The sequence below is a fragment of the Cannabis sativa genome, chromosome 8 (assembly GCF_029168945.1).
Source record: "Cannabis sativa cultivar Pink pepper isolate KNU-18-1 chromosome 8, ASM2916894v1, whole genome shotgun sequence".
NCBI lineage: Eukaryota > Viridiplantae > Streptophyta > Magnoliopsida > Rosales > Cannabaceae > Cannabis > Cannabis sativa.
This window is the reverse complement of record NC_083608.1, coordinates 22,657,596-22,672,243: the sequence shown is the minus strand read 5'-3', so window position 1 is coordinate 22,672,243 and position 14,648 is coordinate 22,657,596. Positions and strand designations below refer to the sequence as shown.

The window sequence follows — 14,648 nt, the reverse complement described above, 5'->3', positions numbered from 1 at the left end:
TCATGCCAGTCTAAATCCAGTGAACTGACAAATCAGGGAATAAACTTTTGAACATATAATTAAGATTATATTCCACTGTGCTGACAACACTATAATCATTAACAAATTCATATGTTCTGGACTTAAATAGAATTCATACATTATATGCATATAATCATGAAATAAATCATGTGAACCATGCAACATAAAATGTTATTTCTGATCTTTATTAATAAGTAAATCTGATTATATTGAAATGGGTTTTATTTAGGGCACAAAACCCAACACTACCAGTGTTGTAATTTTGAGACTCTGTTTTGCCGCTTAGGTCGGCTGAAAGAAAAGGACTTGTAATAATATTTTGTAAATATTATTTTTGGGATCCCAACATCTGTAACTTTTAGTTTATAAAGTTTAAAGTATTACAAGTTGATTTTCATTCCTATTGTTATTAAAGTTTAAATTCCGCGCTATTTTTATTAGTAATCCCGTTTAGGGGATTAGGGCTTAATAAGTGACTTGGGTAGCGTGCCTAATTATTAGGGTGTTACAATAAGACTGATACAAGCATCCTGGTGGATCCAAGTTGCAGGCCCATAACTCCAAGAGTAGACCCACCATTGGCGAATCCGACCGAAGGAAGAATCCTTAGGGGCACCCCCCAAGAACAACAATTGGGTTTCACCCCCAGTACTATCCAGGAGAGACCAGATCAGAATTGGCGAGCCTCACCTGGGCTTGGCAAAAGTCCTTGAGTTGGCCAGACTCAGGAAAGTTGTGGGCTGTGAATGCCTAATTGAAGAACCATGCATTGCTGACTTTAATATGTTTGCTCTGCAGAGATGCGAATCCCTTAAAGAACCACACGCTGCTGATTGCGATGCAGTCGCTCAGCAAAGATGCAAATTCCTGAGATGGATGGATGATTAGGAGCACATCTTTCGATCTCACCAGGTGAGGATCTCATTAGAGATCCAGTTCAAGGAAGACTTGTTGATAGATCAGGGATGTTCTATCGATATACTGATTAACCCATTTCCTCAGGAACAAGGACAAATCTTCCATTTCCAAAGGGAGGACATACCTTTCCACAAAGGTCAAACAGTGAAAACTGCTAGATCTCAGCAATCAGCGGCATGGGGGGCTGGCCAGGGATCTCAGGCTCAACAACAACCCCCTTTGTTTATCCTCCAGTCAGACTCCTCTAGTAGTCCCGTGGCTGACCAGACTCCTCCAACAGTCCCCATGGCCATCCACAGAAGAACATTCCTTCTTCAAGGGGAGCGAGTCACCCGAAGGTCAATTTTTAATCGACGAGGACTAGGAGTGGGTGGAAACACTCAAAACAACAATTTGAGAAGTGAAGTTCATCACTTCAGACAGTTAGATCCACTAAACTCCAACAATTGGTGTGAACTACCCTATGTCAACGCACAAGCTCCACCAGCCAGGTAGAGAAGTGTGGGTGGCTAGGCTCTGCCCAGCTTAGGGATGGCTGACCATGTACAAGCACCAGAGTCATAGTTGGCCGGCCTTGGGTATGCCCTCTCCCAAGGTATGGTCGGCTAGGCTCTAGCCAATTTGAGGCTGCAACTCAATCAATCAGGCCCCTGTAGTAACAGACCCTTTTGTGCAAAGCACAATTGAATCAAATACGAGACATGCTCAAGGGTGTAGCTGGTCCAAAACCTTTAGAACTCGAGGTAGACAGGGCAAGGGGACCACCATTCTTGACATACATCAATGCCTTACCCTTGCCCAAATTCAAAATGCCGGCTTGGAAGATGTACACAGGAAAAGAAGACTATCTAGTACACCTGAAGTACTTTGAGATCCAAATAGATCTCCTACAAGTACATGGAGATGTGCGATGTCGTATCTTTCTGAAAGCTCTAGCTGAAATAGCCCAACAATGGTATTTCAAGCTGGCCCCAGGAAGATTTATTTCTTTGGAAGAGCTCTCCCGAGAGTTCTATATTCAGTTCTATGCTTCAAGACAAATACCTGCCCGACTGGAGAATCTTGTCAAAATAAAGCAAAGACAAGATGAACCCTTGAAGGACTACATTCAACAGTTCATGGCTAAGGCCACCAAGGTCACAAGCCTGACAGAAGAAGGTTGATATACAACCATACTCGGAGGCATCCTACCGTTGAGTGACTTTTAGAAAGATATCAAGAGGATTTTAACGAGTAATACGGAGGAGTTCCTAAAGGGAGTTGATGGCTTCATAAAGTTAGAAAAAGCTGTCAGGAAAGCCTAGACAAGAGGGCAGGATAATGACGAACAAACACAGGGCCTCATAGTGCCCCAAACATTGCCTAACATGCTGACCAGCACATACGATCTCTATCAATTCTCAAATAACGAGAATGGTGGAGGCAAGCGCAACAATGATGACTCTGACCAACATAATGACAAAAGAGGGAAATTCAATGATTCCTTTATGCCATGAAGTCCAAGGAAGAAGGAGGAGAAATATGTATGCTTTGCTCTTCCATCAAAACTCCCAAAACATAGCATGACCAGACGTCCCAACAGGGCATGCCAGTAACAGGCGGTCAGAAGGCTGGCCACCACCTCAAAAGTCTGGCCTCCATCTCTGAAGGTTGGCCTCCATCTTTGGCTAGGCGTATAGGTAGGTACCATAACATTTTGCCCAAACCTTCAGTGGCAGAACACTTAGGGGCCATCATTGACTACCCTATATTGCAGGCGAGACCAACAAAGCTAGAGAGTGTTATGCTCGGACACTTTGTCACGAGCCCAAAAGTGACTCCCTGGCAGGAAAAGAACGAGGCTTTAAGCAACCAAAGCTTGGAGAGCCCACAATCTCTTTTTTAAAAAGGAGATCTTATCTAAGACAATTTCCCGCACAACGACCGCGTAGTCGTTACTGCACAAATCGAGAATATAATTGTAGCAAGATACATGGTGGACAATGGAGCCTCCATCAACATTCTTTTCAAAATCAACACATGAAAAGATGAGGCTCTAACTCATTGACTTGACGCCCTTCAATCAAGTGATGTGTGGCCTCTATGGCCGAAGCATCACACTCATCGGATATAGCAGATTACTCCTCTCTATTGGACAAGATCTAACCACCAGAGTTCGTCATAATCGACGTTCCCTTGGGTTTCAACGCCATGATGGACTGACCGACCCTATGCAACTTTAAGATGGTAGCACCCCTTTACCATTTTTGCCTGAATTTCCCAACAAGGCATGAGGGGGATGTCAAGAGGAGATCAACAATCTGCCCGTCACAGCTTGGCCTTATCCAAAGCCAAGAAAAAGAAGATGCACCCACCAAATCATGAGCATACAAGCTTCGTGACAAACTTAGGTATGTGCTGCTATAAATTCACGCCCCCCTGGGCTGAAGAATGCAGGGGTCACACATCAGAAGCTTATGAAAAAAATGTTCAATGATCCAATCAGCCGCAACATGAAGGTGTGCGTGGACAATGAGCTTGTCAAGTCCAAAAGGGCTGGGGCATATGGAGGACCGATAAAAAATTTCAAAATCCTCCACATCTACAACATGAAGAAGCTCAAACTTGGACTAGATCCAAGCCCTTTTGAACATGAAGTCGCCCATAACAATCAAGGAAGTACAAAGCCAAACGGGATGCACTGCTGCACTAAGCAGACTTGTGTTTAAGTATACAGACAAATGTGTACCATTCTTTAACATGAAGTAGAAGCAACAACAAATTTGAGTGGACAAAGGAATGTGAAACTTCACTCCAGGAGCTGAAGTGATAGATTGGCTCAGCCACCTGTGTTGCCCAAATCCCTGGACAAAGTAGAGCTAGGCATGCACCAAGTAGTCACAGAACATGCTGTGAGTGCTGCCCTCACAGGAGAAGAAGACAGTGTACAACACCCTATATACTGCACCAGCAAGAGACTGATCGACACTAAGTCGATTCCCACTCATAGAAAAGTTGACCCACAACTTGCTCTTGGCTTCTAAAAATCTAAGGCCATACTTCTAGATACACCCTATAAAGGTGTACACCGATCAACAGTTGCGGCAGGTTCTACAAAAATCTGGAGCATCAGGCGAACTACTCAAGTTAACCATTGAGACTTAACCAACATATAAGCACCTCACAACTAGGCATGGCCACCAAAGGCCAAGCTCTCACCAGCTTCATGACTAATCATAGAAGTATATCTTCTTAAATCTCTCAGAGTTCAGGAGAAAATCAAGAGTCAGAGAAGAAGCGAGAGCATGAATCCAAGTGGTGCATAGACCACTTGCCCAATGTAGGCCTGGTCCCCAAGGCACATGGGGACAACTAATGCACGAGGCAACAAGGTCAATTTTAAAGCTTCTAATAAGGACACTGAACATGAAGCTCCAAATGCTGGCCCCAAGGCTAGCACATGAAGCGCAGTGAACCACCTAGACATGCACCACGACTCTTAGATAGTCGTAGGTGGTGTCCTAGGTGAATATACATCTCAATACAAGAAGATGATGGCCTACCAAAACTGTTAAAATAGCTCAAAGGCTATACTTGAAGGAAAGCCCCCGAAGACAGCACAACGGCCGATGCACTCGCTCAATTAGCCAGTTGCACCTTGACAACCAAGGCAAACTGGGTACCTATTCAGTTCTTCAAAGAACCAAGTCTTGTTTCAAAAAGAATAAAATGTCACAGTAGATGCACTTACCCGCTTAGCGAGCAGTACCATAACTGACAAAGCAAACTTGGTGCCCATCCAGTTCCTAGAAGAACCCAACATTATTGTCCTAGAGGAGGTCGACATGCTAGATGACACTCCAACATGGATGACACCTATCGCAGCTTACCTCCAAACAAAGACCTTGCTAGAGAGCAAGGACTGGGATAACGACTAGAAGGTGTCCAATCCTGCACAACATAACACACAGAAGTGGTACACCAACACCACCAATGAGCATTTTCAAGAAAGAAGTTGTATAGCTAATGACAAAAGTGCACAAAGGCTCTATGACAATTACGCTGGGGGCAAAGCCAATCGAATGCAGATAGGATCCAACCACAACATCAATCAGGCCTTTAGAAGGTTGGTCGACCATGTCCTAAGCAAGCTGGCTGGCCATAGAATCCACATTCTAGTCGGCCACCACCTCCACATGCTGGCTGACAATGGCCCCATCTAATCGCCCAGGCAGTGCTCCGTCAATATGGCTGGCCACCTGGTCTTGCCCTGACCAGCCTGATCCACTAGCAGTCTGCTCTCATACTTCTTGTCTACAATGACCAAGAGGTACACAATATCTTGCTAGCAGGATTCCTAGACAAAAGGGAAAGAAGAAAAGACCAAGCCAACTCAAAGCAGCATGGTTGCGCACAAGGAGTTACCAGGCTCGTCAATAAACAGGTCGAGGAAAGAAATCCTTTGCAAGAGAATTACTCCTTAAATAATATTCTTTGGTAGCAAATCCCCTATAGCAAGCATGTTTGGACCAAACTGAAAAGGTTCACACCATGTTACAAGATAACAGTAAATGTGTACACAAGTCTGGCGAGTACAACGAGAACTTAAAGTTAGAACTTCTACCCAAACACTGAAATAGGGAACATCTCGGTAAGTACTCTCATTGGCCAACTTGTCAATTAAGTTCCTTTAACATTTCATTGTGCAGGATCCCATAAAAGTGCTAGTACCCACAACCTTCTTGGCGTGGTCTCCCACCGTTCTTCAACGATGGCCTCTGCTTAGTTAAGCCGCGCAGGGGTAGCCACTACGTGATTTTAAAAGGGGATATTAAGCTGTAAGCTTTTGTTACACGTTAGACCGACTGTGTCTAAACCACTTGCTCACAAGACTAACTTTTTAAAGTTACTCTTTCAGTTCCACATGCGTACTATGGACAACACCCCAAGGAAGAACCCAAGAAAAGTCTGTGAAACTTGGTGAATAGCAAGTGACCAAGAGACTTGCCTAGATGGTCGCTTAAGGGGTGCTCATACCGTACAAAGCATTGAACTGGCACAAAGAACTTATGCAGAGAAATTTTAAGGCTTAAAATAAGCTACTAAACCTGCCTCTAAGTCGTGCAGGCATACTTCAGCTTGACAAAGTAAATTCGGACCCTTACTTGTCAAGGCCATAAGAAGACAAATAGGATGATTATATGTCCGTCATAGATGGGTTTAAGGCTAAATAATAGTGGGTTCAAAAATAGAGGGCCTATTGGCCAAAACAAGAACATGAAAGCCTTGAGGCCGGATATGAGATCAGTTCACATGCATGAGGACAAGGCCCTACTAGAGCCGTATAATAGCCAGAAAAGACCTAGACGTAGCTTCTATAAGGGCCACGTACCGAGCTACGACTAAGGCAGAGATCCTTACAGGATCTGAGCCATGTGAAGTCTTAAGTTGAATATTCGACTATAATAGACTCACCATTAAGCTTCATACAGTGTTTCTAAGGAAACCACGCATGAGGATAAGGTTGTATATGCCTACAGAATCAAACTCTTGCCGAAGTCACAAGAGGACAGAAAACTGGATACCCACTTGGAACTAAGGCCCATGCCAGCCAAGGCCCATCCTAAATGTCATCCCATCTAAGTCTATCTCCAAAACTCCTTTAAAACTATGGAATGGTCGTATGCCTAACTTACGTCATTAGAGGATTTGGGATGAATAGAGTATGTAAAACCAGAAAATAATTAAGGTAGAAAACAACAAAAAATAACACCATGATATATACTGGTTCAAGTTCGATAGATCGATGTAATTTATGGCTTTACTCAGTTTTGGAACACCACCAAATCATCTTTATTGATTGAGCAGGAACCGGTATAATACAGTGGAGAAAGATTCTCTATTGAGTTCTCTCAAAGTATTTCAACTCTCACACTTTTACCCAAGAATCTTCTTCATCTACAGAAGATTCTTCTTACAAAATCTAAATCCAATCTCTTACCTTTCAATCTCAATCTCTTTCTAGCTCTCAATCTCAATCTGAATTGTATGAATTTCGTCTGCTTGCAAATGCTTAAGTGTGGATGGTATTTATAGGCTTAGAATCAAGATCCTAAAGTCGGTGGCTGCAAAAATCAAGGTTTGTTAAGTTAGTTAGTGAATAACTAACTTAATCAACTCTTCTTTAGCGAAGTCTCCACGTCAGTGTCAGTTTTAGTGCATCCAGGAACATATATCAGCTTCGAGATCACTGACCAAATGCACTCACTGAAGGAGCTTCTGGATAGGATAGAGCTAGCTGGAGTCGACTATTCAGAATTTCCTTCCCAGGAGGAACAACTAGCTATCCAGAACTCATTTCTGGAGGAGGGCTAGCTATCCTGAAGACCTCTTTCGAAAGGACAAGAAAGCCTTTCAAGACTGGCTTACGCGAGTGAACGACTTTCCAAGAATGAAAGATAACTAATGAAAACCTATTCATTTGGAGGAACTATACCATAGTCTTCATAACCATGCTTCTCTTTCTTTTGGCAGTGTTATGTTTTTTCCTACATTCTTTGGTAATGGTTGCTCAAGGCATATGCAATTAATTACCAAAATTTTATTATAGGTTAAAGCTTGGTAGCTAGAGTTAAAATCTTAATTGAGAGGGAGAGAGAAATACTGAAAGAGTGATTAAAGTCTACTTCTTGAACCGTTACTTAATTATAATTAATGTCTAGCACTATACATGATATCATATGTGTGAAATTAAAAAGAAAAAAGAAAATATAACAAAACAAAAGAAAGTTAAATACTAAATAATATTAGCGATCGATATATAAGCCAACTAATGATATATTTATGTAACGAAAGAACAAAATAAAAGAAAAAGAGATGGATGAAAGCTTTGAATTGGCTTAGGGTTTTGGCATTTTCTTTTTCAATATCATTACTCATTCTTGTCGAGAACGAGTCAGCCAGAGAGAGCTAAGCGCTCGAAGACGATGAAAGTACTCGGCAATCGCTAGCAAACACCTCGCGGCTTGGCGGGTAGTCAGGAGTTGGTGTAGCCGGTGCAACGTTTGGTGCCTCAGATGATCAGCCTGTAATAATTACAAAATATTAATCTCAATATAAATATATATATATATATGTAATTTTACATATGTCAATATAGTGCACACACTGACACACACACGATGACCAAATTATTTGCTGTTTAATTATTATTTCATTACTAGGACAGGAATTAATGTGAACCAAGGGTCTTAGTTTGAATAAATAATGGAAAGACTTTAATGTTAATTAATTAATGAAACGTCTCAGCTAAGATTACTTTACACATAATTAACATCAAAATGTTTTCATTGTCAAGTAGTACAAAATGAAATTGTAAATTAGTCGTGGGGTAGGTTTTACTTGTACCATTTTCACACCAAAACGGGGCATACATACTAAAAAGAGATTTTAAACTATGAAATGATAGCACACTTGGAATAACTTGAAATATTTTGACTAATAATCCACATTCAAATAAATCCAATATAAATTATGATCTAACACGTAGTACTATATATGGAGACCATAATATAATGAAATTGAGATAAATTAGTCAACTTGAAATCAAGTATATAAAGTGGTAAACTTAAATTAGTCTTTCCACAGTTATATATTCGACATTATATATAATGATAATTTGTCTCTATATCTTCATTAAGGTCCGCCTTATTAACTGATTATTCAAACTAAAACTCCTCGTTCTACCACCTTATATAATATAACTATCCTATATAACAAAAAAGATATAAAAGTAACGGTTAATTTCTTTTTCTCTAAATATAACAAGAAAGATCAAGTTGCGTGTTCAAAGACACGTGCAGTTAGTTGCATTATTCTTATTCGGCGGGTCATTGAAATTTTTTCTGTGATAGTAAGTCAATTTTTTTTTTGAAAAACATTTAAGAAGTTATATATATATATTTTAATTAAAAAAAATGTATGTATGTGTGGTTAAGAGTGTGAAAAGCAGCCTTAGTTAGTCAAACGGTTACGAGCTGACACTATGACATCATACGTTATGGGCTAGAAGAGGCCATCCTTGGTGAATATTGGACATTTGTGAGGACCAGCTATATGTGATTGTGCCACGTGTCGGAATTTTTATGCTTGTGTGTCATCATTACAAACTAGATGAAACTAAGGTGGACTTATGATAGAGATGATCATACGAGGAAGAGTTAGCTAAACTACATGCATGCTATATAGCTGGCTAAATTATAAAAATCTCCTAGCTAGGACTAGATACTTAATCCGTAAACCTTTCAGTTATATCTAGTCAGAAAAAAACATTTAATTATTGTACATTCCAAATATTATCATATCTAGAATTATACAAAAATGACAAGAAAAAGAAATTAAACTAATTAATCGGTTTGCACTTATGATAATATAGTATATTAAGTTCTTTTTCTCAACTAACTAATAATAATGTTAATGGGACGCCAATGTTATTAATCAGTCGTACAAAACAAGGGTAGATACATAAATTTCTGTCTATAAACTATGTGTATGATAGTGTGTGTGGGCACTGGCATATACATATATTATATATATAAATATATATGTATAAATATTTATATATAGATTCCATGTAACCACCAAAAGGGTCCTCGTGAGAGTGAGACATGGAGTAGTTCATGGCATCGGTGGTAGGTTTCCCAACCCAAACAGGAACAGATTCTTGTTCCTTGTGGGTCCCACGTTTCAGAGAGAGATATCATTATGGAGGACCACAAATGGATAGGGACCCAATGTATAGTTTCTCATCTCTCATGATTATTCTCCCTAAGTATTACTAGTAATTCTATATTACATTTTTTTGTTCACGTAATTTATTTTTAATTAGATAAAAAGATGTTTATGAACAATGAATTGCACATGCTTAAATATTTTTATGTATAATTATGATCATTCATAATAACACATGGCACACACATATATATATAACTATGTATAAAATATTATAACGTGTACGCACCTGTCTAACGAAACCTTCGAGCGTAGAGAGCTTGTTCATGGCGATAGCCATCTGGCCCATGTAGTTGGCCATGTTAGGAGGGCAGCTTAAGGAGTCAGAAGTTATTGTGTCCGAAAGTGACTGGTTCAGAGACTCAAGCCCTTGAGAGAGAGCTTCTTCAGTCTCTTGGGTCGACTGTTGTAATCCACATATGCCCAATATTTGTTGCTCTGTTAATGGCTCTATTTGACTCAGAATTATCTGAAAATATATATTTTCTCTAAATTAACATAAGGAAAAAACCACACTATCAATTTGAAAGATATTTTTAAAAGTTTGAAATAATATTTAAAGTATGAAAATAACGTTCTTTTCAGAATATTAAACGACCTTACTCAATTCAGTTTGGTTATGGTTATATATATATATATATGTATGATTGTATGTAATAATAATTTTTTCTTATTTGTTAACAATAAATTAAATAACAAAGATATAAACAAATGAACATGAAAATATAGTGAAAAGGACAGAGAGAGAATAATAGTGCCGTGTAACTACTTTGCTTTCTCTCTCTTTTTCAAAACCTAAAAATTGCAGTAACAGATAATAGCTTTATCGGAAAAATACCTAACAACACCTTATTTTGGAAACCTTAGCGATATAGTACTTTTGTCATTTCACTTAATAACATTCACACAAACACAACGATATCTCCCTTAGCCATAGCCATATAGCAATAGTTATAGCCATACATACATACATACCCACCTCCATGCATTAATAAACTTCTTAGTAAATTAATCTCTATCTCTATATATGTAAAGAACCCACTACTATTTCCCCATACCTGTTGATCCTACTTTTTATAGCAAAATACTTACATTTAAAACGTGCCCCCCGCGCCCATTCTTATTAATAATCTCATTTTGATGTGACCATTCTTATTGACTAATTATCTATAACATATATAAAATAAACCGAAGATTAATTAACAAGAACGTGTATGATGTAATACCTTGATGAGCTCAGAAGGCCGAAATCCACCAATCCACATGAAACATCGTTCGGCTGGAGTTTTCCACATACCGGAAACAAGATGAAATACGTCTGATTTGGCGACCATGCCCTTGAGATTCATCATTAGGTCGTAATGTGCCAAGCAATTCTCCACATATATTCTTAGCTCATTTTCAGGCAAATGCTCTTGCACCGCTGCCCTAAGCTCGCACATCAGACGGTGCTGCTCCTCTTGCCATCTCCCATATTCCATGTCGAAAACCACCGCTTCTAATTAATAATCATCACTTAATTAATAAGCCCACAATTATAATTTTAAATTAAACATTTATTAATATATAAATGAGAGATTAATCAATTGTTACCTTGACTAGTGTTGTTAATACCAATTGGAAGGCCTTGCTCACCTCCAACTAGAGTTCCACCATTGAAAAACATTCCCTATTATGTAAAATCAATAAATAAAACACCCAATTAATTCTTTGAATGAATATTTCATAATTATATAAAATTATAGATTTCATTAATTGTGTGTGTGTGACAATGTGAGTGTGTACCTGTGCTCTAGCTCTTTGTAGTTCTTGTTCAAGCTGAGTGAGTTTTATCCTACTGGACTCTAACTGTTGCACATATGCCTGGAGATGAAAACGACAAAAGCAATAATTAATAAGTACCAAAATAATAAAGAAACGACATTATATTTTCCAATTTTATGGAATAATCATAATTATAATAATATCAATATATAGGTATCAAAGCCAAACGAACCTTTTTCCGAAGCCTGCTTTTCCTAGCTGCCTCCCTATTCTGAGCAAGCCTTCTCAATGTCTGGTTATGTATTCAAATAATTAATTTTGGAAAAAGTAATAAATGTCATTCTAGGTACAATACTTTCTCATTTCAAGAGAATATATATATGTATATATAGTGCAATGATTAATGCTTAATGATTTGTTTGATCAAGAATCACACCTTAGGGTCTGGAGTTTTGGGTCCTTCTTGCTCCGAACTCGATGTGGGACCTTTTCTATTATTACCCTCTCGCTGAATCAAAACAAACTTCACACGTTTAATACATATTAATGTTAATTATTTTAGTCAATTGAGACAAAATGTTATATATAATAAGTAGTTTGAATTAATAATATTCAATTGATTGATTAATTAATGTCAACATGCTAATTCAATAAACATAGAGGTTCTTGATCCTGCATATATATATAATTATATAATTAGTTACATGAGATTATAGCTGGGGACCATTCAAGGTCATTTCACATATATATATGTACGGTATATGTATATATATTGTACCTTGATAACTTTATTGGCAGCAGAATCAGGCAGAGATGGAGCAGGAGTAGAATTATTGTCATTGCGTGTACTGTTGGCCAACTCCATAGCCGATGGATCAGACGGTCTTTTTGAATTATGAATACTTCCACTCATTGGAGGAGAACCCTTCACCAAATAATAATTACAAATTAATTCAACAACCCAGTTTAGTATTATTATTTTTAATTTTAGTGCATTATAATAATATATAACGTAACGCTATTATTTTTAATGTGGGAAAATAAATTAAATGAAATGATGATAAAGTAAGTAGCATTTTATGGCACTTACTTTGGTTGAAGAAGCAGGCTCTACTGCGTGCATAGGCTGAGATGGGAAAATATTCAAAGTTGGAGGCCTCATTCCAGTACCCCCACTGCTCTCTGTACCCATATACATATAATTATGAAACATTTTTTTCAAAACTTAATGTGTGAGTGTATATCTAATTCAGTACATAAGGGGTTTTAAAAAGAGAGAGAGAAAAGTAAATGAACGTTAAAGAGAATAGTAGTACAACTCTTTATAGAGTACTGGTCTGGCATATAATACCGACGGAAAAGAAAAGGTTGAGAGAGAAGTCCCATACCATAATTTTTGAGAACAATATATGCGTGGGATTTGTTACATAAAAATTTTAAAAGAGACAAATAATTCTCAACTCTCTTTTTTATTTTTATTTTTAAATCCAACAGCCTGAGAAATTTATTAAAAAAGATTTTGATACTTTTCGTACATTTATTAAAAAAAATAAAAAAGTTTACTTTCTGGCTATAGGATCCGGTCAAAGTAAAAAGTACTGCAGCAGATTTTGATCTGTTGAACATACTTTTCCTGTGACCATCCCCAACGACAGTTTTCAGAGTAGAATCTCTCCATATCATGTAAAGAAAGAGAGATGGAAGCTCAAAAAAACCCTAAATTATTTTCCATTAAAATTAATGATAAAAGTAATAATGATATGTTAACAAGGGAGAGAAGGAGGGAGAGAGTAGTAATTAGTTACGTCTTTGGTGATGATGATGTTGATCTTGAAAATTATTAGAAGGGTGATGATCCTGACCGTCCAAATAGAGAAATAGAGCTTGATCCAACTCCCCCAAATCATAAGCGCCACTAGTACTATTACTGTCTTTGCTTCTGATAATAAAAAAAACCGAAAAAAGAAGAAGAAAACATACCAAATATTACTAATACGAATCATAGACAAGAAATAACCATAAATTAAGACGAGAAATGGTAAATATATATATAATTGAAAGAAGAAGACAAACTATTAGTTTAAATATACACAAAAGAAAAAAAATTACATGAAATTTCCAAGGGAAGAGGAAGATGACGATTGATTAATCATGTTGTAAGGAATCTGATTAGGATGTTGATGATGGTGGCCTTGAATCTGATGATGATGGTGTTGGTGTTGGAATAGTAGTGGTGTTTCGTCAGAAGTACTATTACTTGTTTGGTTGTTGTTGTTGTTTCCTTTAATGCTGGAAGCCATGAAAGAGGTTCCCAAAAGCTTTGTTGCCTCTGCAGCTTGGTCTACTAAAAATTTCTCTTCTTTAAAACAATTATTATTACCAGCTCTTGAAAACCCCATTAATATCTCCAAACCGTCTTTTGACTTTATTAGTCTATATATTTTTTAATATATATATATATACTTATCTTCTTCTTCTTCTTCTTTCAAGATGATCATATTTCAGCTCCATGATCATCCTCATCTCACTCACATAAAAGAGAGAGAGAAAGAGAAAGACAAATAAGTTATTTGAAAAGGAGAGAGAGAGGAGATAAAGGGGTCGGTTATAAACTTAACAAGAGCTTGACAGAGAGAAAGATAAGAGTGGAAACTCAATGCAAAACAACAAAAGGATTTAAGCTTTTTTATTTTTCTTTCTTTCTTTTCCTTTTATGTTTCTCTTCAATTAGTCTTCTCTTCTTTATTTCCTTATTTTCTTCCGAAAGAAAAACAAAAATAATAAGCGCGCAGACTAATTTATTTATTTATTTTTTTTTAATTTTTTTAAGAAAAAGTGCTTTGAATTTAATATTTAAAAACCAGTGAGATGAAAGAAAAACTGGTTATGTTTTGGGTTTTCCTTACAAACTTGTTTTTTTCTATTACAGTGGAAATGACAAAATTGCCTTCCTATTTCGATTTAAACTTCACTATTGACATTTTCATGCAAACTCTAACACGTAGATATACGGGTAATAATAAGGCGGCTCTGTGTACTGATTAATTTACAGTTTTTATTTTTTATTATTTTTATTAGTAGTTTTAAAAATAAATAATAAATTTGTTTATGAATAACAATCATTTAATTTAATGATCTGCACCAGAAATTAAATAATTAGTTGATGTTACCGTTTT

General features: G+C 37.4%; 1 protein-coding gene across 2 annotated transcripts; it reads right to left on the bottom strand.

Annotated features, from left to right (window-relative positions):
* Window positions 1-7,601: 7,601 nt before the first annotated feature.
* LOC115698870 (bZIP transcription factor TGA10) lies at window positions 7,602-14,299 on the bottom strand. 2 transcript variants are annotated; one of them, XM_030626076.2, is made up of 11 exons: window positions 13,582-14,299; window positions 13,278-13,411; window positions 12,563-12,654; window positions 12,251-12,397; window positions 11,909-11,980; window positions 11,705-11,764; window positions 11,494-11,571; window positions 11,302-11,377; window positions 10,935-11,206; window positions 9,938-10,177; window positions 7,602-8,003 (listed from the first exon to the last, which is right to left on the bottom strand). In XM_030626076.2, exons 1-11 carry the CDS (start codon window positions 13,869-13,871, stop codon window positions 7,854-7,856), a joined length of 1,611 nt encoding a protein of 536 aa, XP_030481936.1. In that variant the 5' UTR covers window positions 13,872-14,299; the 3' UTR covers window positions 7,602-7,853. The 2 variants fall into 2 exon arrangements, with proteins under 2 accessions (XP_030481936.1, XP_060958573.1); XM_061102590.1 differs by having other exon boundaries at window positions 10,935-11,203; window positions 13,582-14,293.
* Window positions 14,300-14,648: the final 349 nt, after the last annotated feature.